Source organism: Sturnira hondurensis, unplaced genomic scaffold (assembly GCF_014824575.4).
Source record: "Sturnira hondurensis isolate 20B ecotype Veracruz unplaced genomic scaffold, ASM1482457v3 Scaffold0001020, whole genome shotgun sequence".
Taxonomy (NCBI): Eukaryota; Metazoa; Chordata; class Mammalia; order Chiroptera; family Phyllostomidae; genus Sturnira; species Sturnira hondurensis.
This window is the reverse complement of record NW_028073651.1, coordinates 1,550,857-1,578,233: the sequence shown is the minus strand read 5'-3', so window position 1 is coordinate 1,578,233 and position 27,377 is coordinate 1,550,857. Positions and strand designations below refer to the sequence as shown.

General features: G+C 53.6%; 2 protein-coding genes across 4 annotated transcripts in view; both read left to right on the top strand.

Annotated features, from left to right (window-relative positions):
* The window catches only part of PRKD2 (protein kinase D2), a 32,361-nt gene extending 21,140 nt beyond the window's left edge, over positions 1-11,221 (top strand). For both annotated transcript variants that reach the window (XM_037059166.1, XM_037059175.1), the window contains exons 15-19: positions 596-757; positions 3,799-3,897; positions 7,631-7,898; positions 10,451-10,536; positions 10,787-11,221. In XM_037059166.1, coding sequence (XP_036915061.1) covers positions 596-757; positions 3,799-3,897; positions 7,631-7,898; positions 10,451-10,536; positions 10,787-10,999 — 828 coding nt within the window. In that variant the 3' untranslated portion in view covers positions 11,000-11,221. The remainder of the gene's footprint in view (positions 1-595; positions 758-3,798; positions 3,898-7,630; positions 7,899-10,450; positions 10,537-10,786) is intronic.
* A 6,832-nt stretch (positions 11,222-18,053) lies between these two features.
* Positions 18,054-27,014, top strand: DACT3 (dishevelled binding antagonist of beta catenin 3). Of its 2 annotated transcripts, none has more exons than XR_005068402.1 (5): positions 18,054-18,342; positions 23,183-23,279; positions 23,436-23,588; positions 24,555-26,128; positions 26,327-27,014. XR_005068402.1 is itself a non-coding variant. In XM_037059153.1 (5 exons), exons 1-4 carry the CDS (start codon positions 18,094-18,096, stop codon positions 25,946-25,948), a joined length of 1,893 nt encoding a protein of 630 aa, XP_036915048.1. In that variant the 5' UTR covers positions 18,054-18,093; the 3' UTR covers positions 25,949-25,987; positions 26,186-27,014. The 2 variants fall into 2 exon arrangements, 1 of the variants encoding a protein (XP_036915048.1); XM_037059153.1 differs by having other exon boundaries at positions 24,555-25,987; positions 26,186-27,014.
* The last annotated feature ends 363 nt before the right edge of the window (positions 27,015-27,377 follow it).

The following is a 27,377-nucleotide window of genomic DNA, read 5'->3' as shown; positions in this document are numbered from 1 at the left end:
ACTGGAGGTGCTCAGAACACTGTGGTGGTTACAACTGTCGCCCCTGACTCTACCTCTAAGGAGAGGGGTGTCTCATCACCTAGTTAGGAGGTCGTCAAGCTGTTTTCTTTCTTTTTTTAATTGTTATTATTTTTAAGATTTTATGTTTTTAGAGAGGGGGAAGGGAGGGAGAAAGAGGGAGAGAAACAGCCATGGGTGGCTGCCTCTCACGTGCGCCCCCTACTTTTTTTCGGTTGGGGAGCTGGCCCACAACCGAGGCCCCGGGAGGATAATTCTGTGTTCTGATTGGCCACAGAACTAGAACAGGTAGCCACCCCCCCCCCCACATCCCTGTGGAGTGTTTGATTTCTTATCCACATATCCAACTTCCTCCAGCCAGGAAGAGCCACCCCTGGCGTAGCTCAGTGGATTGACCGTGGGCCTGTGATTCTGTGGGAATCCCCTCCCCCTCCCCCAAGTGACACCCTGGGAACGAGCTACTTGGGTGGGGAATATCCTTCCTCCTGTCTGTTGTCCCCCTGCTCCCATGGTTTGCCCCCTGGGGCCCCAAGGTCATGGGTGACCCAGGCCCTGACCCCACCCCACCCCACCCCAGAGTCTGCGGCACCCGGGGATCGTGAACCTGGAGTGCATGTTCGAGACGCCCGAGAAGGTGTTTGTGGTGATGGAGAAGCTGCATGGGGACATGCTGGAGATGATCCTCTCCAGTGAGAAGGGCCGGCTGCCCGAGCGCCTCACCAAGTTCCTCATCACCCAGGTGCGCACCCCCCGCTGCCCCGCCCACTGCCGCCCCCCCTGCACGGCTCCCCACCCGCCCTGTGGCAGGCGTCCCCTTGGAGAGGCCCCCGTGTGCCCAGCATCTCAGGCAGACCCTGGGGGGCAGTCACAACATTGGGCAATAGAAAACAATAAGAGACTAATAATAACAACAGAAAAAAACAATACAGTGATCATACAGTAATTTTCAAATAATAGGGTAATCATAGAACAGATCACAGAGTAATAACAATAGAAAAATAATAGGATAATAAGTAGAACATGATAGATTGATCATGATAATAGTTATTATTACAGTCACGTGCCACAAAGCAACGTGTGAGTCGGCAATAGACCACCTATACACGATAATATAACAATATTCTACAATGGAGCTGTAAAATTCCTACCACCTGGGGACCCTGTAGCCGGCAAAACGGAGTGCAGGGCGTCACCCGCGAGTTTGCATGTTGCTAGTCATGTAAAGGTACAGCACATGCAATTGCATGCAGGACATAAGACAATAATGACAATGGACAACATTGTGTTTTTTGTGTTTGCTGCAGCTTTTATCGTTCTTTTAGAGTGTACTCTTTCTACGTGTAAAAAAAGTGCGCTGTAAAACAGCATGTTGGGTTACGCTGGCAGTAGCCTCCTATGTGTCACGTTTACCGAATCTTTTCAGCACATCGTTCTGTCTTGTGTTGGATTTAATCTTACATTGCTTGGGACGGCAACGTGCTGTCCAGGTTTGTGGCCCAGGAGCCACAGGCTACACCACGTAGCCTCAGTGTGCCGCGGGCTGTCCCACCCAGGGCTGTGCGTGAGCACTCCACCGCGTTCGCCCAGCAAAGGCAACGCCTAACGATGCATTTCTTAGGAGGCATCTCTGTCGTCAGGCGGAGCGCGACTGCATTCTATTTCAGTGCACAGTTAGTGGCAGAACTACCCTTTTTCTGAACTGTCTGTCTCCTGGCGGATGTCACCAAATCCCCCAACTGTTGAGCATGTAGCTTGTTTTTAACTTTCCACTCAGCCGAACAATGGTCCGCACACATCCATGGACACACGTTACCAGGTCCTGGTGGGAGAGTTTCGGTGGGATGTGTTCAAATCGCAGACCCCTGACTCCAGGAAGATGTGCTTTAGATTTCTTTAAACACGTTGTCTAGTTATTCAAAAAAACCCTTTGCACCTTTGTTCTGACCAACAGAGTTTGAAGGTGTCTCTTTTCTCACTCCTTACTAACTGGAAACTAAACACCAGTGTTACAGGTGGGAAAACCACTTCATGTGGCTTCCTTTGGCAGTTTGGAAATTATGGGTGAGCCGGACCCTGTTTATTGGCCTGTGCTTTACGTCCCCTTTTTTCTGTTAGACCCTTGTCACTGCGTTCGGTTCTTTCCTTCCAGATTCGTTTTCCTGTTCATTTCATGCCTGCCTTTCGTTTGCCGTGGAGAGTGTAACTTTTACAATATTACATGTTGCCTTTCGTGGCTTCTGCATTTCACAGCCTTCCCAGAAAGGCCTTCCCATCGGGCTGGTCGCTCACCTGAGGCTGGGACACGTCCTCCGTTGGTGGGGAAGTCCCCTGTGCTGTGTGCTTCTTCATCCGGCCTGGCACCCTCCCTCTCCAAAGCTGCAGGGCTGTGTCAGGCTGGCTTATAGGTGGGGACAGAAGCCCTCCGAGGCAGGATCATCCAGACTTCAGGCCGGGAGGGGGAACTGCCTGCCTTCAGCCACTGAGGCAGTTTCTCTTTTTTTACTTTCATCCGTCTCCTCTTCTCTCTCTGCCTGCCCACCGCTCTCTCTTTTTCTTTCTCTCTCTCTGCAGATTTCTGCTTTCTGCCTCTTGCCTGTCTCACCCCGAGTCCTAGGCTCAGCCCTTCGCTTGCTTAGGCCTCACACCCTCCCTTCAAGGTAGGTATTACTGTAACCCCCATCTTACAGGTGAGGAAAGTGAGGTGGGGGGAGGTTCCTGGGTCTCAGCCAAGGTCACAGAGCTAGGCAATGGTCCAGTGAGATTTGAACCTGGATCTCTCCAGCTTCCAATACGCCCTCCTTACTCACCACATTGACCAGGGGCGGGAAGTCAGCAGACAGATGTGTAAACACATCCTCAGTTCTCAGTCTCCCCATCCACAGAGTGAGGAGGTTGGGCCTCAGCAGTGGCTTTCCAGTAGTTTTTTCGTCCTCGACTGTCATCCAGGACAAATATTTACATTCTAAGGTAGAAATTGCAACTCCATGCTTACATGTCTCTACTTCCAGTGTATTTAGTGTTTTGTTTCAGAGTCAGGGAAAATTGTGGGTCCTACAGATAAATGCTTACAAATGGTATCTGGGTTTGGTTTTTTTAAAGAAATTTTATTTATTTATTTTTAGAGACAGGAGAAGGGAGGGAGAAAGAGAGGGAGAAAAACATCAATGTGTGGTCGCCTCTCACACGCCCCCTACTGGGGACCTGGCCAACAACCCAGACATGTGCTCTGACTGGGAATTGAACCAACGACCCTTTGTTTCGCAGGCCTGCACTCAATTCACTGAGCCACACCAACCAGGGCTAATAGTTTTTTTTTAATCCTCACTTGGGGATATGTTTATTGATTTTTTTTCTTAGAGAGAGAGGGAGAGAGAGGCATCAATGTGAGAAACATTGATTGATTGCCTCTTATATGCATCCCGACAAGGGATTGAACCTGCAACCTTTTCATCTACAAAACAGTGCTCCAACCGATGGAGCCACGTGGCCAGGGCTTTGTAGCTCTTTTTTCCACAAGAGCTTACCACGTGCCACGGGCTCTCCGGATCCTCCCAAACCCACTGCTCCAGCTCAGCTGTTCTAGAATTATATGTGTTCGACTCCTACCCCAGGCATACAGCTGGGGTTCTGAGGTTTTTCTGTGGTGTTCCGGTGCCTCAGAGGGCATCTTTAGGGGTACAGAGAAGGGCATGGGTGGCGTTTGGAGGGCTGGCTGCTGAAGGCAGGATTAGGAGCAGAGCTCTTTCCACCTTTCTGACTGGTTCCATGTCCTCTCCTCAGATCCTGGTGGCTTTGAGGCACCTGCACTTCAAGAACATTGTCCACTGCGACCTGAAACCAGAAAATGTGTTGCTGGCCTCAGCCGACCCGTTCCCCCAGGTCAGTTACGTCCCCTCCTGGATTTGGGATGTCCCGCCAACACTGGTGGCAGGTGGGGGGGTGTGGTATGTATTACTCATGACAACAATGGCTGCAATAGAGGCTTGTTGGCCGCTCATGTACAGTCCAGCGTACGCATTCTGGGGCTGAAAAAGGAAGTCACGTGGTGTGAGGGATGGTGGCTTCTGCTGTCTTGTAGTTCTGGCCTCTCTGTGGTGTTGCCTGGTCTTCACGGTCCATGGTGGCTGTCCGCCATGTGAAAGGAAAAGAGGAAACAGTGGGGGAAGGAAGAAAGAAACAGGGTAGCCTGGCTGGTGTGGCTCAGTGGATTGAGCGCTGGCCTGGGAACCAAGGGGGTCGCAGGTTCAATTTCTCCTCAGGGCACATGCGTCGGTTGTAGGCCAGGTCCCCAGTGAGGGGTGTGCAAGGGTCAACCACACATGGATGTTTCTCTCCCTCTTTCTCCCTCCCTTCCCCCTCTCTAAAAACATAAAATCTTAAAAATAATGACAATTAAAAAAAAGAAAGAAAACAGCTTGACGACCTCCTAACTAGGTGATGAGACACCCCTCTCCTTAGGGGTAGAGTCAGGGGCGACGGTTGTAACCGCTGCAGTGTTCTGAGTGCCTCCAGTGCTGAAGGGCCTTTCGTTACCGTTTCTCATGTAGCCCCGCCACATCCCTGTGCAGTGTTTGATTTCTTATCCACAGTTTACGGTCAGGTAGTTTGTTGCATTCCGAAAGCCAGAGGTTCGCTTTAGTCCACCAAAACTCACCGTGTGCCCGCTGCGTGCCAGGTTCCTCAGGCTGGAGCGGTGGGGTCTGTGGGTAAACCGAGAGACCCCCATCCCCGTGCCCCCAAATGTTCATCTCTAGCAGTGCTTTACATCTGGGGGCAATTAGGTGCAACCCCTCCCAGGGGACATGTGACAATCTTGGAGACATTTTTGGTTGCCCCACTGCTAGGAATGCTGCTAAACATTGGGCAGAGCACATTGGGCAGAGCACAGCCTGGTAGCAAAGGGCTATCCTGTCCTAAATGGCGAGCTTGAGAACCCCTGCTTCTTTTTTTTTTTTTTAAGTAATTTTTGAAAGATTTTATTTATTTATCTTTAGAGGGGAAGGGAAGGAGAGAGGGAGAGAAATATCAATGTATGGTTGCCTTTTGTGTGTCCCCTACTGGGAACTGGCCTGCAACCCAGACGTGTGCCCTGACTGGGAATCGAACCGTGATCCTTTAGTTCGCAGGCCCGGACTCAATCCACTGAGCTACACCAGCCAGGGCAAGAAACCCTGCTTCTGAGTAATAATATCCACCAAGAATCTAATGGGAACCGTAGTTATCACTTTACATTTTCTAGTAGCCACATTAAAAAAAAATGAAACAGAAAGAAAAAATAAAAAGAAACTAGTGAGATAAAGTTTTTTAAAAATGGTGAAATCAAATTTTAAAAAAAATGTTTATTTATTTCTTTATTAGAGAGAAGGGAAGGGAGGAAGAAAGAGAGAAATACTGATGGGAGAGAGAAGCATTGAGTGGTTGCCTCTCATACCCGCCCCCCACCACCCCAGCTGGGGACTGAATTTGCAACCTAGGCATGTGCCATGACTGGGAATCGAACTGGCAACCTTTAGCATTATGGGATGATCCCCAAATGATAGAGCCACACTAATCAGGGCAAACTCACCCTTTTAAAGTATACAATTTAGTGGCGCTTAGTGTATTCGTAGAGTTGTACAGCCATCACTGCCATCAATTTAAAAACATTATCCTCAGTGGATTAGCCTATTCTGGACATTTCATACAAATGAAATATACAATAGTGTAACATGTGGTCCTTCGTAACTGACTTCTTTCACTTAGTTAATATTTGCAAGGGTATTTATTTTTTATGGCTGAATAATTTTTCATTATAAGATCTGTAGAAAAGGGTGGACCTTAGAAAAGGACAAGATCTCCAAGGCCTGTCAAAAAGGATCTGCCCTGGCCAGTGTCGCTCATTTGGTTGAATGCTGTCCTGCAAACCTAAGGGTTGTGAGTTCAATTCCCCATCAGAGCTTATGACTAGTTTGCCGGTTTGGTCCATGGTCAGGGAGCGTACAGAGGGCAACCCGACTGATGTTTCTCTCCCTCTGTTTCCCCCTCCCTTCCCCTCTCTCTAAATAAATTTTAAAAATTCAAAGGAAAAGGATCTCGGGAAAGAGTACTGTGGCTATCACTCATTCAGGGTTGGGGTGTGGCTGCTTCTGAAGGCAGCAGAGGCTTGGGGCCTCTAGGACTCTGGACTTTAACCGAAGAGCAATAGTAAGTAAGCCAGGGGAGGATTTGACCAGGGGAGAGACAATACATGGACAGAGGTGGCCACACAGAGGTAGGCAGCAGGGCGGGACCTTGAACCCAGGTCTTGCTGGCTCCAAAGCTTGTCCATGACCCTAGACTGCCTCCACCAGCCAGGGAAAGCTGGGCACACACCTGTTGCTGTCTGATACCCTGATCAGCAGTTCACCTGCCCAGTCCCCTTTAATCCCCAGGGAAGCTGGAGAGGAGGCTGCTATTAACATGCCCGATACAGACGACAAGACAGGCTGGGAGAAGTTAGGTCCTTCTCCTGAGAGGCCCTCTCCACCGGACACTGTACCTAACTCTTGATGTGGGTTTACTCTTCCAATCCTCAGAGCCACCCTTTCAGGCAGGGACTCTAAGCATCTCCATTGTGTGAAAGAGAAAACAGCCATGTGGAGGTTACATAAGACCTGTTCCATATGACAGGTACAGTGGCAGGGAGCATGCTGGGCTCTTGTTGTCCTGTGAACTTTATTTTTAATTTTTGATGATTTTATTATTTATTTTTAGAGAGAAGGGAAGGGAGGGAGAAAGAGAAGAGCCCTGGCTGGTGTAGCTTAGTGGATTGAGCGTGGGCTGAGAACCAAAAGGTCGCAGGTTCGATTCCCAGTCAGGGCACATGCCTGGGTTGGGGGCCAGGTCCCCAGTGGGGGCCACACGAGAGGCAAGCACACATTGATGTTTCTCTCTCTCTCTTTCTCCCTCCCTTCCCCTCTCTAAAAATAAATAAATAAAAATCTTTAAAAAAAAAAAAAGAAAGAAAGAGAAGGAGAGAAACATCAATGTGTGGTTGCCTCCTGCACACCCCCAACTGGAGACCTGGCCTGTAACCCAGGCATATGCCCTGACTAGGAATCGAACCAGCGACCCCTTTGGTTTGCAGGCCGGCACTAAACTCACTGAGCCACACCATCCTGGGCTGTCCTGTGAGCTTTAGATGGTTTAACTCATGGAACCTCTATGACAGCCATTGAGGCAGGTGCTGGCATGCTCCTCCTCCTCACACAAATGAGGAAACTGAGGCACAGAGAGTGGAAGTCACTTGCCAGGGGTCCCTTGGCTAGTGAGTGGAGGAGGTTGGATTCGAACCAATATTTGATGCTCTCTAGAGCATAGGCAGCAAACACAGGGCCTGCTGGCCGACCACCATCCACCTTGTTTTATCTCGCTCAGCACCTTGTTTCTACCGAGCTCCTTGCCCCTAGTTAAGGACTAGTTACATGTATACACTCCTAAAATTACATTCGGCCTTTTGAAGGCACCCGTGAGGCTGATACGGCTGACAATGAGTTTGACACCCCTGCTCTAGAGAACTGTGGTGGGGGTGTGAGACCGGGTAGGGTGTGCATCCTCAACACCTTTACAGACCCTCTGCCCTTCACCCTGGCAGGTGAAGCTCTGTGACTTCGGCTTCGCACGCATCATCGGTGAGAAGTCATTCCGGCGCTCGGTGGTGGGCACGCCCGCCTACCTGGCGCCCGAGGTGCTGCTCAACCAGGGCTACAACCGCTCGCTGGACATGTGGTCAGTGGGCGTGATCATGTATGTCAGCCTCAGTGGGACGTTCCCCTTCAATGAGGATGAGGACATCAACGACCAGATCCAGAACGCTGCCTTCATGTACCCGGCTTGTCCCTGGAGCTGCATCTCCGCAGGAGGTATGCAGGGATCTGGGGCGGGGCCGGGAAGGAGTGGGCGGGGCCACGAGAGGGGTGGAGCTGCCTGGGTGGAGCCTAAACATGGGGCGGGGCTGCGGGGGGAGATAAATCCTTTAAACTGTGAAGAAGCACTGTGGCCCTGGGACTTTGGGGCATGGACTCAGGGACACATATAGAATCAGGGCCCCAGACTCAGGCCTAGGCTGCGTTATGGGGGTTGGAAACAGAGTGCCCAGAAGCACTAAGACAGCCTCTTGGTTGGCGTCTTGGGGACTAAGCTGGGCGTGGCCTGTCTAGGACCAGACTAGAAGGGAGACTGGACCTGAGGAGGCCAGATGGCTGGGGTGCCAGGAGGAGGGGCGCATCCTCCCAAGGTGTTAGCCAGGACCTGTAGTCTTTGGGGTTACGACCAGGAAAGGGCTGGATGCCGGCTAGACTAGGGACTAGGGCCTGGGGGCACGTTCAGTGACAGGGGACTGGTTTAGAGGCATGGCTAGAGGGGAGCAGGGCCACGGAGGGTTTCTGAAGCTGTCTGGGAAAAGCACTACAAGCCTGGAGACCAAAGTCAAACCTGAAACCTGGGGTGCAGAGAAGTGTGGGCCCCAAGGAAAAGAGAGTCAGGACCAAGGCGAACTTGAGGGTGTCTGCAGATAGGGGCTTTGCTGTCGTAGCCAGGTAGTGGCACTGGGCCCTGTGACTTGGGCCCCTGCCTTGGGCACTTGCCTGGGAAAGTTAAGTCCTGGTGCAAGCAACGATGGGGCGGAGCCAGGGATGGGGGTGGGCCAAGGGCGGGGCTAAGATAAGAAGCCCTGAAGAAGTTAGAACAAGGGACAGGTCCTACAGCCAGGAGCTCAGGACTAGAGGCAGTATGGGAATTCATTCAACAAGGACATGCTGAGTTCCTACTATGTGCCTGGTTCAGACTGCACTAGATTCTGGGAATACCGAGATAAGTTGGAGAGAAGGGATCATTCGAAGAGAAGGTTGTTGAGTGGTCTGTGAACAGCGGGAGGGGTAAGACCCTAGAGGGGTGTGACCTCATGGAACAAGGTGGGGGCGCTGACATGAGGGTTACTCGGTGCAGAAAAAGAGTTGGTGGCGGATCTAAGAGAGGTAAGCACTAAGCAATGAGAATGTGGATTGACTCGGGTCCCAAAGTAATACCGCAGTTCGGCTTCCGGACCTGCTCACAAGTCGCTCAGTAAGGTTATCACGCAAGTGTGCGTGAGTGAAGTTGAGTGTGGTGTTGACCAGAACAGAGCGCCCATGTAGACAGAGCCTGTGCTCAGAGGGGCTTGCACAGTGAGGCCTTTGTCCTTCAAGGCCTCTGACCGCGGCGAGAGCCCCAGACAAGTGCTGGCTTGTCCCGAATGCCTGATACTCGATAATCCTCCCTTTCACACAGAATGAGCCTTGGTCTCGGGGAGACTTGGTCTCGGCCAAGGCTTCTTGCTCTGCAGGAAGCCAGTGACTAACTACCACCCGCTCACGCTGTTCATTTTCATTTTCTTGTTGCGGGCTTGGCAGGTGATCTTTGGGCTTCCATTGATCAGGGTGATGTGAAGTTGTCATTTTATATACATTTATTGTCACCTTAAAAAGTGAAGTGATTCACAAAATTGTATTGGTTTTTTAAAAACATTTCATTTATTTATTTCTTAGAGAAAGGGGAAGGGAGGGAGAGAGAGAGGGAGTAAAACATCAGTGTGTGGCTGCCTCTCACGGGCCCTCTTACTGGGGACCTGGCCTGCAACCCACGCATGTGCCCTGACTGGGAATCGAACTGGAGACCATTTGGTTTAGCAGCCCGGCACTCACTCCACTGAGCCACAGCAGCCAGGACTAGTTATATTGATTTTTCCTTACGTTAAATACTCACATGGTTCAAATTTGTAAATATATAAAAGGGTCTCCAGTGAAAATTCTCTCTCCTGTATCTGCCATTTTTCCCCAAAGCCAAGTGGCAATGACAAGCCTCTCTTAGACAGGGGTGGGCAAAAGTGGGTTTACAGTCCCGAGTATGCAAAACAGAGTTTATTCTTGTATTATCTTATTAATTATTGAATTATTTTCCATAGGAACAACTGTAAACCTACTTTGGCCCCACTCTGCGTATAGGCAACCAAATATATGGACATAAATTATCTTATTTCCCCTTTTTACTCAGATGTCAGCATACCACACGTGCTGTTTTTCAACCTGCTTTGTCCACTCCACATAACATGAGTTAGCTTAAAGAAAAATGTTAAGTGAAAAATTATAGGTGTGCCTGTGTGTGCCTGTGTATAACAAACTTATGAAGGCGCTATAAGAATGGGGAAACTGAGGTAGAGACTTGAACAGCGGTAGGAGATAGTATGTGTGTGCCACGTGCGTGGGAGGGAAACATTTATGATTTAATGAGGAAACGGGTGGGTGAGTGATTGACGCAGGTGAGGCCTCAGAGCCGCCTGGGCCAGTGCAGAAGGAAGGCCTGGATGGGCAGCAGGTAGGCTGGGGTGGCCTGTTGGCCCTCGCGCGGTAGGGCTTGAGCTGTCTCTCTCCCCACGCAGCCATAGACCTCATCAACAACCTGCTGCAGGTGAAGATGCGCAAGCGCTACAGTGTGGACAAGTCTCTCAGCCACCCGTGGTTACAGGTGATGTAGGGGGCGGGGCTGGAACGAGATCTCATTGGCTGCACAGTAGTGAAGGGTGTGGTGCGTTTTGGTGGATGGGAAATGTGGCTGAGCCTCCCATTGGCTGGACTGTGGAAGGGCGGTGGAGCTGCTCTCTATTGATTGGCTGGGCACGTTGTGACGGCTTCACCTTCATTGGTACCTAGCTCTGGGTCGCCAAGGGCTGACCTCGGTGCAGCCCTTGAGCTAATTCCTGTTTTCCTGGGCCTAGGAGTACCAGACATGGCTGGACCTCCGAGAGCTGGAGGGGAAGATGGGCGAGCGGTATATCACCCATGAGAGTGACGACGCGCGCTGGGAGCAATTCGTGGCAGAGCATCCCTTGCCCGGGCCAGGGCTGCCTGCTGACAGGGAGCTCAGCGGGGCTCTTCCACCGCAGGACCACGAGATGCAGGGACTGGCCCAGCGCATCAGCGTCCTCTGAGGCTCCATGCTCTCACCCCAGCTGCCCCATGATTCTGTCCTCCCTCCTCGGGGAGGGGCCTATACACCATCCCAGCTATGAACTGTTCTAGAGAAAGTGACTTGCTGCCTACACTGGATGGGACACGCCTGGGGCAGGGGTGAGCATGAGGGAGGTGCTGGGAGTTATTCCCAAAGGTAATTCTCCAACGATTAAAACGGACTCATCTCTGTCACCTTGGCCTCAGCCTCTGGCCACACCTCTGGCATCATCGGTATGTTGTGCGCCTGGAGGGAGGGCTGCCTAAAAAGCAGACCAGCTGGAGGGGAGGTGGGAGCGGTAGGGAAGAGCAGAGATGGGGAGGAGTTCTGGAAAGAGGAATAACGAGTGGATAATACAGAGGATTGCCAGGAAGCGATAGTAGAAGTGGAGAAGGTATGGAGGTCATACAGGGAAGTAGAGGGAAGAGTAACAGAGCTAGAAATGGAGGAGAGGGAGGGAGCATGATTGGACAGGGAGGTGGGGACAGACAGAGGGATGGAGGATTTAGAGAAAAGCAAGTAATCTCACGGCTTGTTTGATGCATTTCGTATTTGGTGCCGTTACTACTAATCACAACTATTCATAACGACTATGCAAGCAGCTGAGGTCTGGTCTGTAGTATAAAGCTGACACACGATATTTTGCTATTTTAAATTGAGGCGGTGACTTCCACATACTAAATGTGCTCACTCACTGGTTCGTCCATTTGCCACACTGCGCTAGATGATGCTGGGGACACAGTGGTGACCAAGATACCCCAGGTCCTGCTCTCAGCTGGCCCACCATTCAAGGGAGAGACACACTTGTCCCTGCCCTAACAGTGATGACCCAGAGTGGGCAGGGTTGGGATGGAGAGCCCAGAAGGGTAGGGCAGCCCACAGTGAGCCTGGGGGCCAGGGAGAACTAGTCTTCTGAGCTGACTTCTAATCCCTGAGGTTTTAGGCACAGGGAACACCCCTCCACATCTGACCCCCGCCCCCCGCGCCCCCCCCCCCCATTCCCCAGGGTCAGCCAGACTCTCGGTCTCACAGCTGAGAGCGAGTGATGTGGGAGCGTGCACCAGGCATGTTCTCTTTACACGTGGGTCACACTCAGACTTACACATCTTAAAGACTTTTCCTCGAGCCCGGTAAAAAGGTCCGTGTTTAGCAGCCAATTTAGGCTAGTTGGTCCCTGTAGCTTTCTCTTCGTATCCTCCCAGTTATATCGATGAGTCCACCTGCTGGTCCGTTCCGGAACTGCAGCTCTTTGATTTGAAGAAGTTGAAGGAGCCTCGGAAATGAGGATGGAGATGAACGAGAACACCCACGAGGCGTAATCCAAGCTAACGCTAGTGGGGAATGTCCCATCCTGAATTTCTCTCCCTCTAGAACTGATCTAAGGTCCAGACAACAGAGACAAATCCACCTCCAAAGCCAGGCCAGGAAGTGTGTGGAGACCTGGCTGGTGTAGCTCAGTGGATTGAGTGCAGGCCTTCGAACCAAAGGATCCCGGTTTGATTCCCAGTCAGGGCACATGCGTGGGTTGCAGGCCAGTTCCCATCAGGGGACGCACGAGAGGCAACCATGCAATGATATTTCTCTCCCTCTCTCCTTCCCTTCCCCTCTAAACAATCTTGTGTGGAAAGATCACTCAGACCTTGATCCTTGACATTGTCTCGGCCACTAAATTTAATCCTGAGATCAGAAATTAGAGACTGTGTGTGTGGGGGGGGAAGGCCCCAATTACAGAATTCCATGAGCTAGTCCAACATCGTGAGGATGCCACGGCAGACAAAATCGAATCCACACAACACCCTACCTACAACTTAAAACTGAAACAAACAAAATGTCCATTTTTGCAGGGCCATCAGATACCACAAAACCTAACCTTGATAGAGACACATGTAGGTAATATAAAAGGACACTGGACTTGAGACTGCCCAGTTTTAAAACAAAAAAAAAGAAATACGAGCCTAGATTGTCTCCCCGACAGCTCCCTTGCAGCAGATTTTCTTCTCTTGCCTGAAAATACCCCCCGACCCTCAGGAAAGTGACAATGCCCATGAGTGGGCTTGCTGTCACCCTTTCAGCAGGTACCGGGGCCACCCCACACCCAGTGGTATGTCACAGTCCTGCCCCCAGCACACTGCGATGGCCTGATGAGATGCCATGATTTGCCACGCAGTTTACCCTTGTCTAAGCAACGCTGTCTCGTTAGGTCCCTTACTGCCCAGCGGTTTCTCACTCAGACTACTTCAGTAAATCTTTTCAGAGGGGATGTCCTGTCAATCTGGAATGTTAACCTTGTACGTGTATGAGAGAACTTACTCCTCACAGTCCCTGCCTGCTCCCCTTCATCTTGGGCCACTACTCTTCCTCCCCACCCCTACCTCGCCCCCGCCCCAGCCCCAAAGTAACCCATCCACCTCTGGCTCTGGCCGGGAAAGTCAAGCTGCACTGACCCGTGTTCCTTATTCTCTCTGGGCCTCCAACGCAACAGACCTAGGGTGCATCTCGGAGGCTGAACCACTTACAGTGGCCATAGGTCCTTTCATGCCCCTCCTGAAACTGCCTTAACATGCTATGACACCACTGTCCAGAGCCTCCAGCCCATCACACGGGGCCTTCTAACACACCTCTGGCCCCTGCAACACTCCCACCTTCTCCATCAAGGACCCCAGTGTTGTGGTTGGTTGGGATACGGTTAGTCCAAGACCTCTCAGCTGTAAATAAAATGGTCAAACCTAAGCCTCTCTCTCTACCTTCTGATACCACCCACTTTTCTGGGTTAACATCTTCTTTGCTTTCTTTTATTTTTTATTTTTAGAGAGAGGGGAAGAGAGGGAGGAAGAGTAGGAGAGAAAATATCGATGGGGCCCTGGCTGGTGTAGCTCTGGATTGAACGCAGGCCTGTGAACCAGAGGATCGCGGTTTGATTCCCAGTTAGGGCACATGCCTGGGTTGCAGGCCAGTTCCCAGTGGGGGACGCACGAGAGGCAACCATACATTGATATTTCTCTCCCTCTCCCCTTCCCCTCTGAAGATAAATAAATAAAATCTTAGAAAAAAATCGATGGGGTGCATATGGGAGGCAACTGATTCATGTTTCTCACATCAATGTTTCTCTCCCTCTCTCCCTCTTATCCTCTCTCTGATATTAATAAGATTAAAAAGAACAAAATTAATGCCTGTGAAGATTTTTACAAAGAAGAGGTGATCTTGTGCTGTTTTTGTGCACAAGAAAATAAAATGCCATTTTAAAGGCAAAATGATATTTTAAATATCAGATTTCTATTTTTTTAACATCTTATTTATTTATTTTTAGAGAGGAGAAGGGCGGGAGAAAGAGAGGGAGAGAAATATCAATGTACGGTTCCTTCTTGCACGCCCCCTACTGGGGACCTGGCCTGTGCAATCCAGGCATGTGTCCTGACTGGGAATCGAACCAATAACACTTTGGTTCACAGCCTGTGCCCAATCCACTGAGCCACACCAGCCAGGGCGGCTTTCTACTTTTTGCAGTGTCTTTCCTCTCTATGCTATTGTGTGCTACCATGTAATAAATTTCACTGGAGTTGTGTTTCTTTCTCAAAAAAATAGAAAAAACAAAACACAAACGAGAGTGCAGAGTAGACACCGTCGTAAACTGCTGTTTGTTTTTTCACTGAATGCTGTAACTCAGAGTATTGTCTGTTATTGGTATCTTTAGCTCTTCCTCACCTCTTCTTACCCAGATGGACCCTCAGGTAATTAGCCAACCTGTGCCCCAATTGAGGACCGAACCCACAACCTAAGCATGTGCCCTGACTGGGAATAGAACTGGTGACCCTTTGCTTCACAGGCCTGTGCTCAATCCACTGAGCCACACCAGCCAGGCATCACTGAACCTTTAATGTAGTAAATGACACTGCATTAACCTGAATGGCAAGAACCACATCCTCACTGAACTCACACCCAGGTGTTCCAGATATCAAAATATTACACATCCCAGGTCAACTGATACTGCCGACCGTTTCTCTTGGTGCAATGGCTGTTCTTGTGACTCATCTCACAGTCCCAGTCTTGTCCCTGCATCTTCTCCTTGGTTTTCCATCTTTAATCAACATTTGCTTTCTGACCACTCAAGTAAGTAAGAGCCCTGGCTGGTGTGTAGCTCAGTGGATTGAGCGCGGGCTGCGAACCAAAGGGTTGCCGGTTCAATTCCTAGCTGGGGCACATGCCTGGGTTGCAAGCCGGGTCCCCAGTGGTAGGCCACGTGAGAGGGAACCACACAGTGATGTTTCTCTCCCTCTCTCCCGCCCTTCCCCTCTCTAAAAATAAATAAATAAAATCTTTAGAAAATCAAACTTTTCTCCATGAGGCCTGGATCGCCTGCTATGACGCATACTTTCCATGTGTGGATTTCACTGGCTGGTATTATCTACCAGCCGGACTGGCTGCTGCGTTCTTGCCAATCCTGTGAGCCTTTATCAGTTTCAACCCCGCCCCCTGATTCTACCAATACCCACATATCACTCCTTCTCCTCTCAAACCTCCAACTTCTCACCAACATAAGAGATCTGTTGAATCCTATGGAGGCTGAAAATCACACAGACACGAGATTCAGGATGACTGTGACGTCCTTATTCATTAGGATCCAGATGAAGCCTTGGACCAAGAAACCAGAGCAATCTCCGAGGATTCAATGTGGCCTCCGACCACATTTGGGCCACAGGTTGGGGGCTGTCAGGGGAGGGACTTGTGGGCTGTGGTTGGAAGCGACGCTGCACAGTCCTTTCCAGAAGCTCTGTCAGCATTGTCATCATCGCTAAGGACATCGAGAGGCCAATGAAGAAACCTGTAGGATTGCTGTTCTGGCTTCACCAGCCAAGGGTCTCTCCTCACCTCCTTCTCAGAACCCTGTCAACGGGCGGCCCCCTCGCCTCAGATCCTGATCTTCTTTCTTTCTTTTTTTTAATATTCTATTTATCTTTAGAGGGGAAGGGAAGGAGAGAGGAAGAGAAACATCAATGTATGGTTGCTTCTTGTGCATCCCCTGCTGGGAACTGGCCCCTGCTGGGAACTGGCCCCTGCGGGGAAATGGCCTGCAACCCAGGCATGTGCCCTGACTGGGAATCGAAGCGATCTTCTGGTTCACAGGCCCGCGCTCAATCTACTGAGCGACACCAGCCAGGGCTCTTGTTTCTTTATTCAAGCCATTTTGATTTTTCTTCCAGGAAGACTCATCTTCAAATGCCGGCTGACCAGCCTCCTAAATCAGTTTGCGATCCAATAGTTTACACAGCAGCTGGTTCGACGGGTCTCGTGCAAACAGCAGGGATGAAAAACCGATCCTGACGTCGCCCCTGACTATTGAGGCAACCTTGTTTGAGAACAAGCTCCCCAGACCCCCTTTTCTTCAATCCCAATCGGCTCCCCGTGTTGGAAAATTAAGGTCATTAATGACAGTCTAGGTCTGTCTTAAACAAGATGAGGATTGAGTAAAGTTTGTCTCTATTGAAGTCCAGACTTGTTTTTCTCCTTTGGACTCTAGATTGATTATTTATTTATTTATTTACCTATCAGATCCTTGCTTGGTTCTTCGTACATGGGAGGTACCACTCCAAGCACTTGACAGCTATCTCACTTAATCCCCATAACAGCTCTGTGAGGTAAGCCAGTCTTCTGGACCCCATTATACAGATGAAGAAATTGAGGCACAGGGAGGTTAAGCAAGTGTCCTAAGGGTCACACAGCTGGAAAGTGGCAGAGTTGGGGCTCACTCGTGAGGGCCCTTGCTCTCATTCTCTACTATTGCCCCTCTAGCTCACTATTGGAAGGTCACTCTTTAAAAAGGAGGGTTCTCATATGATCTTCTGAGCCCTGGTTTTTAAGGAGTCAAGGACTGTCTTTCGGAGAAATGGTGATCAATATTGGAGCTAGATCTCCTTGAAGGTTGTAGGAACGCACACTCCGTGTAGTGACACAGGCTGGCCGCCTGAGGGGGCGCCAGCCCCACTCGCGGAGCCCCGAGAAGGAGGAGGGAACCTTGGAAACAAGTGTCAAGCTCAAGCTCTTAGGACCATACAACGTCGAGAACACTGCAAAGTAGAAGGCTGAGAACAAAGCCTCTTAGAACGTAGAATAAAGACCCCTGGAATGGTAGAATGGCCAGTGCAGAGACACACAGCATCTAGCAGACAAAAGACCCTTAGATTCTGTTGTGGTCGAATCACAGAACCTTCCACCCAGTGTCTTACAAGTCCAGGACTTGGGATATAACTGATCTTATACTCTGAGAAGCAAGACTGACCACACAATTTGCGAGGCCCAATGTAGAAGTGAAAACGCGGGGGCCCTAGTTCAAAAATTAAGAATTTCAAGACAGGAACTGCAGATCATTAAAACCAAGCTGGTCGCACCCTGTTGAAGCCAGCCCCGCTTACAAGTATAATTTTATGGGAGATTGTTGATCTTAGCTAGACTGGCCCTCTCGTTTCACAGCTGAATGTCTTGGAAGTCTTCATGGAAGAGGAGGCAAAATCAGGGTTCGACCCTCTAATCTTTTTCTCTCCCTGTTCATGGTTTCGAGGGGTTGAGGAGAGGGGCATCTGCCAAGCTGTCTCTTGAACCCGTTCTCTATTTATAGAACACCTCCTCCCCTCCGGCTAGACAGTCCAATGGTAGCCGGAGCTCGCCCACAAGGGGGCGGAACCAGCTGCGGGACTGGGGAGGTACGAACCAATGACAAAGGAGCCAGACCCAGCTTGTTTCATTGTGACGCTTGGGGGGCGTGGCTATGGACCTGTGGCTGGCTAGCGGGGGGCGTGTCAAGGCCGCTTGAGAGCACTGCGAGTAGGCCGCTGCGAGCATGCGTCGTGTTGGAGGGGCGGGTGCAAGGCCGAGCAATAGGCGACCGTTGCTGTGTGGCCGGGGGCGTGGCCATGAAGATAAGGCGCGGGTGGGCGGCCCAATGGGCGGGCGCCTATGCAGATGAGACGGTGACAGCCGGGCCAGCGGGCGGGCGGGCAGGCGGGCTGTTGGGGCGGGGAGGTGGGACCCGGAGAGGGGTGGCCGCGGGCCCCGGCTGGGCTGGGGCGGGGGGCCGCAGCCATGATCCGGGCCTTCTCGTTCCCGGTGAGCCCCGAGCGGGGCCGGCTGCGGGGCTGGCTGGAGGGCAGCCTGGCCGGGCTCTGCGAGTTGCACTGGTTACGGGAGAGGCAGGAGTACCGCGTGCAGCAGGCGCTGCGGCTGGCCCAGCCCGGAATGGGGGGCGCCGAGGCCGAGGACGAGGAGGACGCCGACGAGGATGAAGATGCGGCGGCAGCGCGTCGGGCCGCAGCGGCCCTGGAAGAGCAGCTGGTGAGGGGCCGCCTGTCCATCCGTCCCTCCGCACCCATCTGTGTCTGTCTGTCCGTCTGTCTGGGTTAGACGCTCATACACGGGTCCCGGTGGGGGGAAGGGAGGGGCGAAGGGCAGGGGGTGGGGCTGCAGATCTTGGAGTCTGGGTGGCGGGAGGGATGTGGCCTCCCCACCCCCCAAACTGAGAAAGAGGGGACTGTATCGCCTATGCTGGAGCCCTTGGAGATGCACAAGGCCCCGTCCCCTTTTCCCCTTCCCCAAAGAAAATCCTTCTGGGCTCCAAGTACGTGTCAAGCCCGGGGACCAGTGTTCCGCAAGCGTTGTCTTCCTGTAGCTTGGGTGGTAGTCCCCATTTTACAGAGAAAGAAACTGAGGCTCGGGGAGGGCAAACGACTCAATCAAGGTCACACAGCTGCGATCTGAACATGCCCCACTCTGAGCCCTGGCTGCCAGGGCTCCAGCTCTCCTAAGTCCTGGTGAGCTTGGTGATCTCCAGAGGAAGCCAGATGGAGGGTGGGCTGACTTCTGAGAGGAAGCTCACAGTTTCTGAGGACCCCATGGTGATCTTGACCCTCCTGTGACACTTTTCCTCCTCTCCTACCTGGTCCCAGCCCTGGCTAAGCCAAGAGGAGGCAGGGAGAGGCAGCATGGGGGGCTGACTTCTGGACTCCCTGGGTGCTCTAACGGGGGAAGATGAGGTAGAAGTCTCCAGAATGACTCTTGTCATTCTTCCCTCTCCCTCTCTCGTCATTTCTTGATTCTCCCGACCTCTTCCCGGGATCCTCACACTCTTCCTCCCGAATCTCTGGGACTTGCTGTGTGTTTCTCTGTCTCTCTTAAAAAGTGTCTCTCTGTTTCTCTGCCTCCTTGCTCTTCACTTCTTGTGTATTTGCACCTCTCTCTTCCCGCCCTATGTCCCTGTCCCTGTCTCTTCCCCTCCCCCCAGCCCGCCAGGCCCCAGACCCCAGCTCCCCTTGCAGATCCCATCCCCAAGCCTGTGGGTGGTCAGAGCTTCCCGTTTGGGGAAACCTGAGCCGAGGTGACGGGGGAGGGGGCTCACTCTGCCGCTGACCTCGACTGCCCCTACCTCAGTTGGGGACTAGGGAGGGGACTGAAGCCAGACTCCTAGGCTGCCCAGCCCCTCCCCCGGCCCAGGAGTGGGACCCTGCACATTCTTCTCTGGAAACAGAAACAGCTGTGGGAGGCCCCACCCCCTCCCAAAGTTAGAGACGCATTGTGGGGGCCTTCACCAGCTCCCCCCACCTAACACCCAGCAGGCTGGGCTTGGGGAGGCACCTCCCACCTCTACGAGGAGAGGGAGAAGGCACGGGGATGGGCAAGCCGTGTCCTTCTTCCCTGTCCCTCAGTCTCCCCCTTCAGCTTCCCCTCCTCTGCCCCGCAGCTCCCCCCCCCCCCACCCATGAGGTGGTAGTAAGAGGCCTCTCTCCCCTACAGTCTCCAGGCAAAGCTCCGTCCCAGCGTCAGGGAGGAGGCGGTGGCAGGCAGCGGGAGGAGATAGCGGCACTGAGCGAGGAGCTGAAAAGCGCTAAATATAAACCCCTCTGGTGTTGGGGGTTCCTCGGTCCTTCTGAAGAGGGGCGGAGGCCTCTACTCATTCCCGAGCCTCTGTCTTACCATGCTTACCTTCCCACCCACCCCCGCCCAGGAACATACACCCTTTGTAGCAAGAACACTGAGCCAGGCTCCATTAGTTTCTAATAAGAATGATGGGGATGCAGGAACAGGGCACCGCAGAAAAGATAGGCAAGAATTCTGGAAGGGGGTGGGGGTCCTGTTCTCTCCCGCTAAGGACTGAAGTTAGACTCGCAGAAGGACTTCCTCACAAAAACAAAGGGAGTTGGACACAGTCTAGGGGCAGAGGAGGGGAGCTCTGACCATACTCATGCTAAACCGGCCCTAGCCTGATGCCCTCAAACGCACTGGGCATTGCGGGCAAACAAACAGGGAGCCAGATTCAGACCAAAGACCTTCTGGTCTTTCACAGATTCATCCTTTTGCAGCTGCAAAGAATGAGGTCAGACTCCGCATAGACCGGGGGAGGGAGTGTTGGGGGTCCAGGCACAAAGGCGGCCTCTCCTTTCTGTTCCCCTCACTCCTGCCTTCCCTGCAGTGGGGGAGAACTGAAATCCGACCTGAGGAACTTAACATCGCATCTTAATTACTCAAGTAGAACATGATTTAATATTTTCCTTGATAGAAATTCAGAGGTTTTCATTGCAGTCGTAAAAGCTGGCATTTATGAAGTGCTTAAAAGGAACTGTTGTTTCAATTCACTGGGCCCTCAGAACCACCGCACGAGGGAGGGAGGTGAGGGGTTCCCCACTACGACGAGGACACCAGGGCCCAGAGAGGTGCAGTAACCTGCAAGGTCACACAGCTGGGAAGCACCAGAGCTGAATCTGAACGCTGGCGATTAAGCTCCAAAGCTATGCTTCCCTGACCACCTCATTCCATCACACAGCCCCCTGAACCCTCACTTGGCTCCCTAAATGCACCCTGTCCCCTGAAGTCACCTCTGTGTCACCTCGGGAGTCCCTCCAGACCCCTCTCAGTGCAGCTGCTGAAAGGAACAGCTTACATACCAAAAACATAGGGTTTTGCTTTGCTCTTTACAAATTCCAGTTCCTTGGGTGAGGTTCCAAGGACTATGCCAGGGGTTCTCGAAACACCGCCCAGAATCACACAGACAGCTGTTGGAAATGCAGTTTGGGGGGCCCCTAGACTGGAATCAGGAGCTCTGGGGGATCCAGTGATTCAGCTTTTAATACGCTCTCCGGCCAGTTCTAACCCACACTCATACTGTACATGAGAGTAGGAGGTCTCTACTTGCCTGTCTCTTCTCAGCGCTCTATCGTGGTGATGCTTCTCTACAGAGATTGCCTCCTTCCGTTTTATCAGTGGTATAGTATTCCGCTGCACACACACACATTCATTCCTTCATCGAACATTTCCTGAGCACCTACTTTGTGCCAGGCACCTTTCTAGGCACTGGAGGTGGGGAGGATGCAGCCGTGAACAGAACACGCACGCATCTCCGCCTCCCGGGGCTGGCTGACATTCCAGTGAAAGAGACAATAAGCAAATAACCTGATCCAGTAACTTTAAGCCAGGAGGGCAGTACTGCTACGGAGGGAAAAAGGCAGAGCACCAGGGGTGCAGAGTGACAGGGGGAGCTATTTCGGAAAGAGGGTGGGAGAAGGGATGGGGTAAGCAAAGTTTCTGAATGAAGCAAGGGAGTGAGTGAGCCAGGAGGAGATGCGGGGGACACATGCCACTGAGGTTGGCACGTGCCTGGCGTGTCTGGGGGAACAGTGAAGAGGCCAAGTTGCCCGGGGCCGTGAGCCGGGGGCCTGATTAGTGGGGCACGTGACATCGGTTATCTGGGCAATTCTGATTTTTTCTTTTAGCCACCCCTGATGCTGCACGAGTCGGCTGCATTCCTGGGTTTTGCTCAAAGATGACGCCATCCTAAGCACCTCTGCACACCCAGAGCTGGAGTCCTGAGTGGACTCTCTTGTTGACTTTCCTGCCATATAAACAAGCCCAGATGGGGGCTACTGTTCTGGGGGGAGGGGGAGGATGGGGCCCAGGAGAGCGGACACAGGACTGGGAAGCTGGGGGGCAGGGGAGGTGTCTGGGAGGGAGCCGGCCAGTCTTTCTGCCTTAAATAGGCAGGACCAGGCGCCTGCCCTCCCAGCCCCTCCTCCTTCCCTCCTCCCCTCCCTCCCGCCGGCCAGACAAGCCGCTTTTGTCTGAGGGTCAACCGTCAGCTCAGCCTGCCGCCACCTCTGGCCTCACCCAGACCCGTGTGAGGCTCTTCCTGGCTCTGGCCCCATTTCCCAACATGGGGTTAAGTTCTAGTGGCTTAGACCCCATCTGCGTTGTTTCGGCCCCTATTCCCAGCCACAGTCGCTGCCACACTCCTCTCAAAGCGTTTGCACCTTCATTTAGTCACACCTGATAAGAAATGATCTCCCCTCCACCACCACCCCCTACCCCTGCAGCAAGAAGGAGCCAGGGTAGACACAACAGAAATTTTTTATGAGGATGAGGAGCAGTGGGTGGGCTTCTGGGTGGGCATGGAGCCAGAGCAGGAGGCAGATGTGGTCCCTGGGGGCAAAGGAAACTGCCAGGGTTCGTTGCTCAGGTACCACTGAGGCTAGACTCACAGAAGGACTTTCCAGTAGGCAAGTGGGTTCTTTCTGAAGAGAAAAGCAAGGACATAGGAGTCTCAGTCTATTTTATCCAAGTATGGGAAAGGGTCAGTCTGCACCAGGACCCAAGCAGGAAGACATGCAAAAGAACTTTCCACTGGTGGCTAAGGGGCAGTGGGGGAAGATGGGAGCATCTGAGGAGGAAGGGTCCAGGGCTGGGAGAAGGCAGACCGATGGCTAAGGGGCCCGCCAGGTCCTGGCTGCCAACTTTCAGCAGCGAAGTGAAGTAGCAGGAAGTGAAGTGAGCCTCAATGAGGGACGTTTTAATCGGGGTTAAGGGGCCATGAGCACAGATGGAAGAAGGGGAGGGGGCAGGGATGGGACCTTCTGAGGCCGCATCGCATCTTAAAGGAAATGATGTGGCTGCAGCTTGCAAGGGCTGGGGTTAGCCCAGAATGGCTTTTTCACGAGATGAAGGTGCAGAGATCTTGCCGGGCAGGGCAGAGGGTGGGATCCTGGACTCAGGTCCTGCTTTTATGCTTCTGAAGACAGAGCCTCATCGTCCAAGTGAAACTCAGCCCTTGAGCTCCAGGGATAGGGGACCGGTCTGCAGAGGACCGGGGCTGGGGTGGGTTCTGACCGTCCTGCTCTCGCCATGCTCTCAGGAGGCCTTGCCCGGGCTCATCTGGGACCTGGGCCAGCAGCTGGGAGACCTGAGCCTGGAGTCTGGGGGCCTGGAACAGGAGAGCGGGCGCAGCTCGGGTGAGCGTGGGTGAAGGGAGCAGGGTCGGCCTGGGACACCCCCGTGTTTTCCACTGTCCCCCATCCCTCAGATTCAACCCTGTCTCTGTTGCTCGGTCTCCTCTTTTCTCCCCAGCCAGACCCCCCTGAGTGCCTCTCCCCTTCTCCCCAATCCAGGCTTCTATGAAGACCCCAGCTCCACAGGAGGTCCCGACTCACCGCCCTCGACCTTTTGTGGCGACAGTGGCTTCTCTGGATCTGGCTCCTATGGACGCCTGGGTCCCTCTGAACCCCGGGGCATCTACGCCAGCGAGAGGCCCAAGTCCCTAGGTAAGGTGGGTGGGGTCAGGGCCCTGACAGCCAGGGAACTGACCGCGAGAAGATGGTTTTGAGCACCCACTTCTGTGTCAGACCAGCCTGCATTCGAATTCTGGCTGGACATTCCCTTTCGTGCAATTTTTGAGCATTTCTTTCTTTCTGGTCCTCTGTTTCTCCATCTGTTAAAATGGGGTTAATAACAGCACCTACCTCATAAGGAAGTTTTGAGTATTCAGTGATCCTCTGCCGTAAGGCATTGAACTTGGCACATGGGAGCCTCTCAGTAATCAGGAACTGCTGTTATTTATTCAAGTACATTTCTGAGTCCCTGCTGTGTGCTATCCTTGGGGTGAGGGGTACAGCAGTGAAATAGCCCGTCCTTACAAAACTGACATTCTAGTGGGTAAAACAGGTAACACACAAGTCAGTCAGTAAAATATACAAAGTATTAGACGGTGACTTGAACAATGAAAAAAAAAAAACTAGGGAAGGGACCTACAACATTTCCCTTTGAGTTGGGGGAGTAGTTACAATTTCACAAAATGTGGTCAGAGAGGGCATCATTGAGGCTGTGCCAGCTGAGTGGCATGGCACCCTGAAGGAAGTGGACCAATCAGATGTCCTGAGGAAAAAGCGTTGCAGGAATCAGGAATAGCAAGTGCAAAGGCCCTGAGGCGGGAGCTGGACCGGCCTGTGCATCCAGGGGTCACTCGCCCTATACACACAGACCTATGAGCAGAGGGGTTAGAAATGGAGGTCAGAGAGGCAGAGGCAGGAGAGACCATTCAGGCTCTTGTAGGCTGCTGTGAAGAGTTTGTTGTGAATCTGGTATGAGGGAAGGGGTGAGGGCAGGGTTTTTTGTTGTTTTTTAAGTGGGAGTGGGACAATAGTGGGGAAATGCCTCTTTTAGGCCCTTTGAGAAAGGGCTTTGGGGGCCTTTCCCACTCTTCCTTTTTACATTTTGCTTCCTTCCCCTAGGAGACGCCAGCCCCAGCGCTCCCGAGGCCGTGGGAGCTCGGGCACCAGTGCCGCGGTCCTTCTCCGCCCCTTACCCGACGGCCGCCGGGTCTGCGGGCCCGGAGGCCTGCTCCTCAGCGGAGCGGCGCGCCCGAGCAGGGCCCTTCTTGACTCCCAGCCCCCTGCACGCCGTGGCGCTGCGCAGCCCGCGGCCTTGCGGTCGTCCTCCGGCAGACTCGTCCGACGTGCTGGGAGCAGGGCGGCCCCTGGACGGCTACATCTCGGCGCTCCTGCGCAGGCGCCGCCGCCGGGGGGCGGGCCAGCCCCGGACCAGTCCCGGGGGCGCGGACGGGGGCCCGCGGCGCCAGAACAGCGTGCGCCAGCGGCCGCCGGACGCGTCCCCGCCCCCCGGGGGCGCGCGGCCCGCGCCCGAGCCCCCAGTGGAGCGCGCGGGGGGCCGTCCTTCCAGCCCGGCCGCCTTGGGCCGGGCTTGGGCCTCCCCGTGGGAGTCGGAGGCGGCGCCGGAGCCCGCCGGGTCGCCCGCTGTCCCCTCGCCTCCGGACAGCCCGGCCGAGGGCCGCCTGGTGAAGGCCCAGTACATCCCGGGCGCACAGGCGGCCACCCGCGGCCTCCCCGGCCGCGCGGCCCGCCGCAAAGCGCCGCCACTGACCCGGGGCCGCAGCGTGGAGCAGTCCCCGCCCCGGGAGCGCCCCAGGGCCGCGGGCCGCCGCGGACGCGTAACCGAGGCTTCGGGCCGCCGAGGCTCGCCCCGGGCTCGGAAGGCCGCGCGCTCCCAGTCCGAGACCAGCCTGTTGGGCCGCGCCGCTGCGGTCCCTGCGGGGCCTCCCAAGTACCCGACAGCGGAGCGGGAAGAGCCTCGCCCGCCGCGGCCCCGCCGCGGCCCCGCACCCACGCTGGCCGCGCAGGCCGCGGGGTCCTGTCGCCGCTGGCGCTCCACGGCCGAGATCGACGCGGCCGATGGGCGCCGCGGCCGGCCCCGCGCCCCCGCCGCCCGTGGCCCCGGCCCTGGCCCTTCTCCGTCTGCTCCTCAGCGCCGGTTGCTCTACGGCTGTGCGGGCAGCGACTCCGAGTGCTCGACCGGGCGCCTGGGGCCCCTTGGACGCCGGGGCCCTACGGGCGGCGGCGGCGGCTACGGGGAGAGTGAATCGAGCGCCAGCGAGGGGGAGTCGCCTGCCTTCAGCTCCGCATCCAGCGACTCAGACGGCAGCGGTGGCCTCGTGTGGCCGCAGCAGCTGGTGGCAGCCACCGCGGCTTCCGGGCCGGGAGGTGGTGCTGGTGGTGGGGCGCCCGCCGGGCCCGCCAAAGTCTTTGTGAAGATCAAGGCTTCCCACGCGCTCAAGAAGAAGATACTGCGTTTCCGCTCGGGTTCTCTTAAGGTCATGACTACAGTGTGAGTTTGGGGGTTTGCTTGGGCTCCCCTTTCATAGCCTCAGTTCCACCACACTCCCAATCACTGACCCTTCCACACCTCCCTTCCAAAGACCACCATTTTCTCGCTTTCCAAAGACCCTCCCCCACTGCCCCCATCCACGGCAGGCTTGGTTGAAAAGGCCCCCCCCCCAACGTGGGGAGGAGTCAGGGAGGAGCCCTGTTTGACCNGGTTTGCTTGGGCTCCCCTTTCATAGCCTCAGTTCCACCACACTCCCAATCACTGACCCTTCCACACCTCCCTTCCAAAGACCACCATTTTTTCGCTTTCCAAAGACCCTCCCCCACTGCCCCCATCCACGGCAGGCTTGGTTGAAAAGGCCCCCCCCCCCTAACGTGGGGAGGAGTCAGGGAGGAGCCCTGTTTGACCCAGTTCAGCTGTTGGCTCTGCAGCCCGCGGGCAAGCAAGTTCCCCCTCTCTGGACCTCACTTTCCTCATCTGTACTATGGGTGTACTATGGTATGCTGAAGGGGGTAATTCGGTTTGGATTTCCCCATTTTAGTTTAGACACGTAGCCTGTTTGATGTCCTTCACTTCTTTCACAGCGCCCTCTTATTCCTCCTCTCCATGCTCAGATATGGCCCCCTCATACACAAAGTGCCCCCCATCCCGTGTCTCTGGACCCCTAGGATATTCTCTTGGCAGCCGGTTGGAGACCCTGTGGCTGACCTAGACGGTGCCTGCAGAGTGCCCTGGGAAGGGAAGGAGCACTGATTCTGGGGTTTTGAGGGTCAAGTAGGAGTTGATAACATCTGGAAAGAATGACTCTTTTACCTCTATCCATGGACAGTTACGGAGGACTGGGAAGTAGAAGAGGGGAAGGGAGATGGCTTCTATCTTGTGTCCCCCCCCCACCCATGAGAGGGAGTGGGGGGAGCTCAGGATGACCCTCAGCTATTCCAATCCAGTATTTTTTTTCTTTTTAAAAATTACTGTATTTATTATGACGATGGTGACTCCCCGGTGCACAGGGGGGCCGGATTCTGTGTGTTTCTCTAACCTCTTTGTAAATAAATGCACAATATTACATATGTGGTGGAGTCTACTGTGTTAAAATGAGAGAAATGCTTTACCTTTGGACTAACATTTTTTACTTTTTCTAAAAACATATTTTATTTATTTATTTCCAGAGAGAGGGGAAGGGAGGGAGTAAGAAAGAGAAACATCCATGTGTGGTTGCCTCTCACGTGCCTCCGACTGGGGACCTGGCCAGCAACCCAGGCATGTGCCCTGATTGACTGGGAATTGAACTGGTGACCCCTTGGTTTGTAGGGTGGCGCTCAGTTCCCTGAGGCACACCAGCCTGGGCTGGGCCGGAATTTATTGAGCAATTACTGTTTGCTTTGTTTCTTAAAGATTTTATTTATTTATTTTTAGAGATTGGGGGAGAGAGG

Bases quoted from the DNA above. Each gene is read 5' to 3' on its own strand.
- DACT3 (XM_037059153.1), top strand. From the start codon at position 18,094: ATGATCCGGGCCTTCTCGTTCCCGGTGAGCCCCGAGCGGGGCCGGCTG. The intron at 23,280-23,435 runs GTGAGCGTGGGT...TCCCCAATCCAG, and splicing joins GGAGAGCGGGCGCAGCTCGG to GCTTCTATGAAGACCCCAGC. The intron at 23,589-24,554 runs GTAAGGTGGGTG...TCCTTCCCCTAG, and splicing joins CGAGAGGCCCAAGTCCCTAG to GAGACGCCAGCCCCAGCGCT.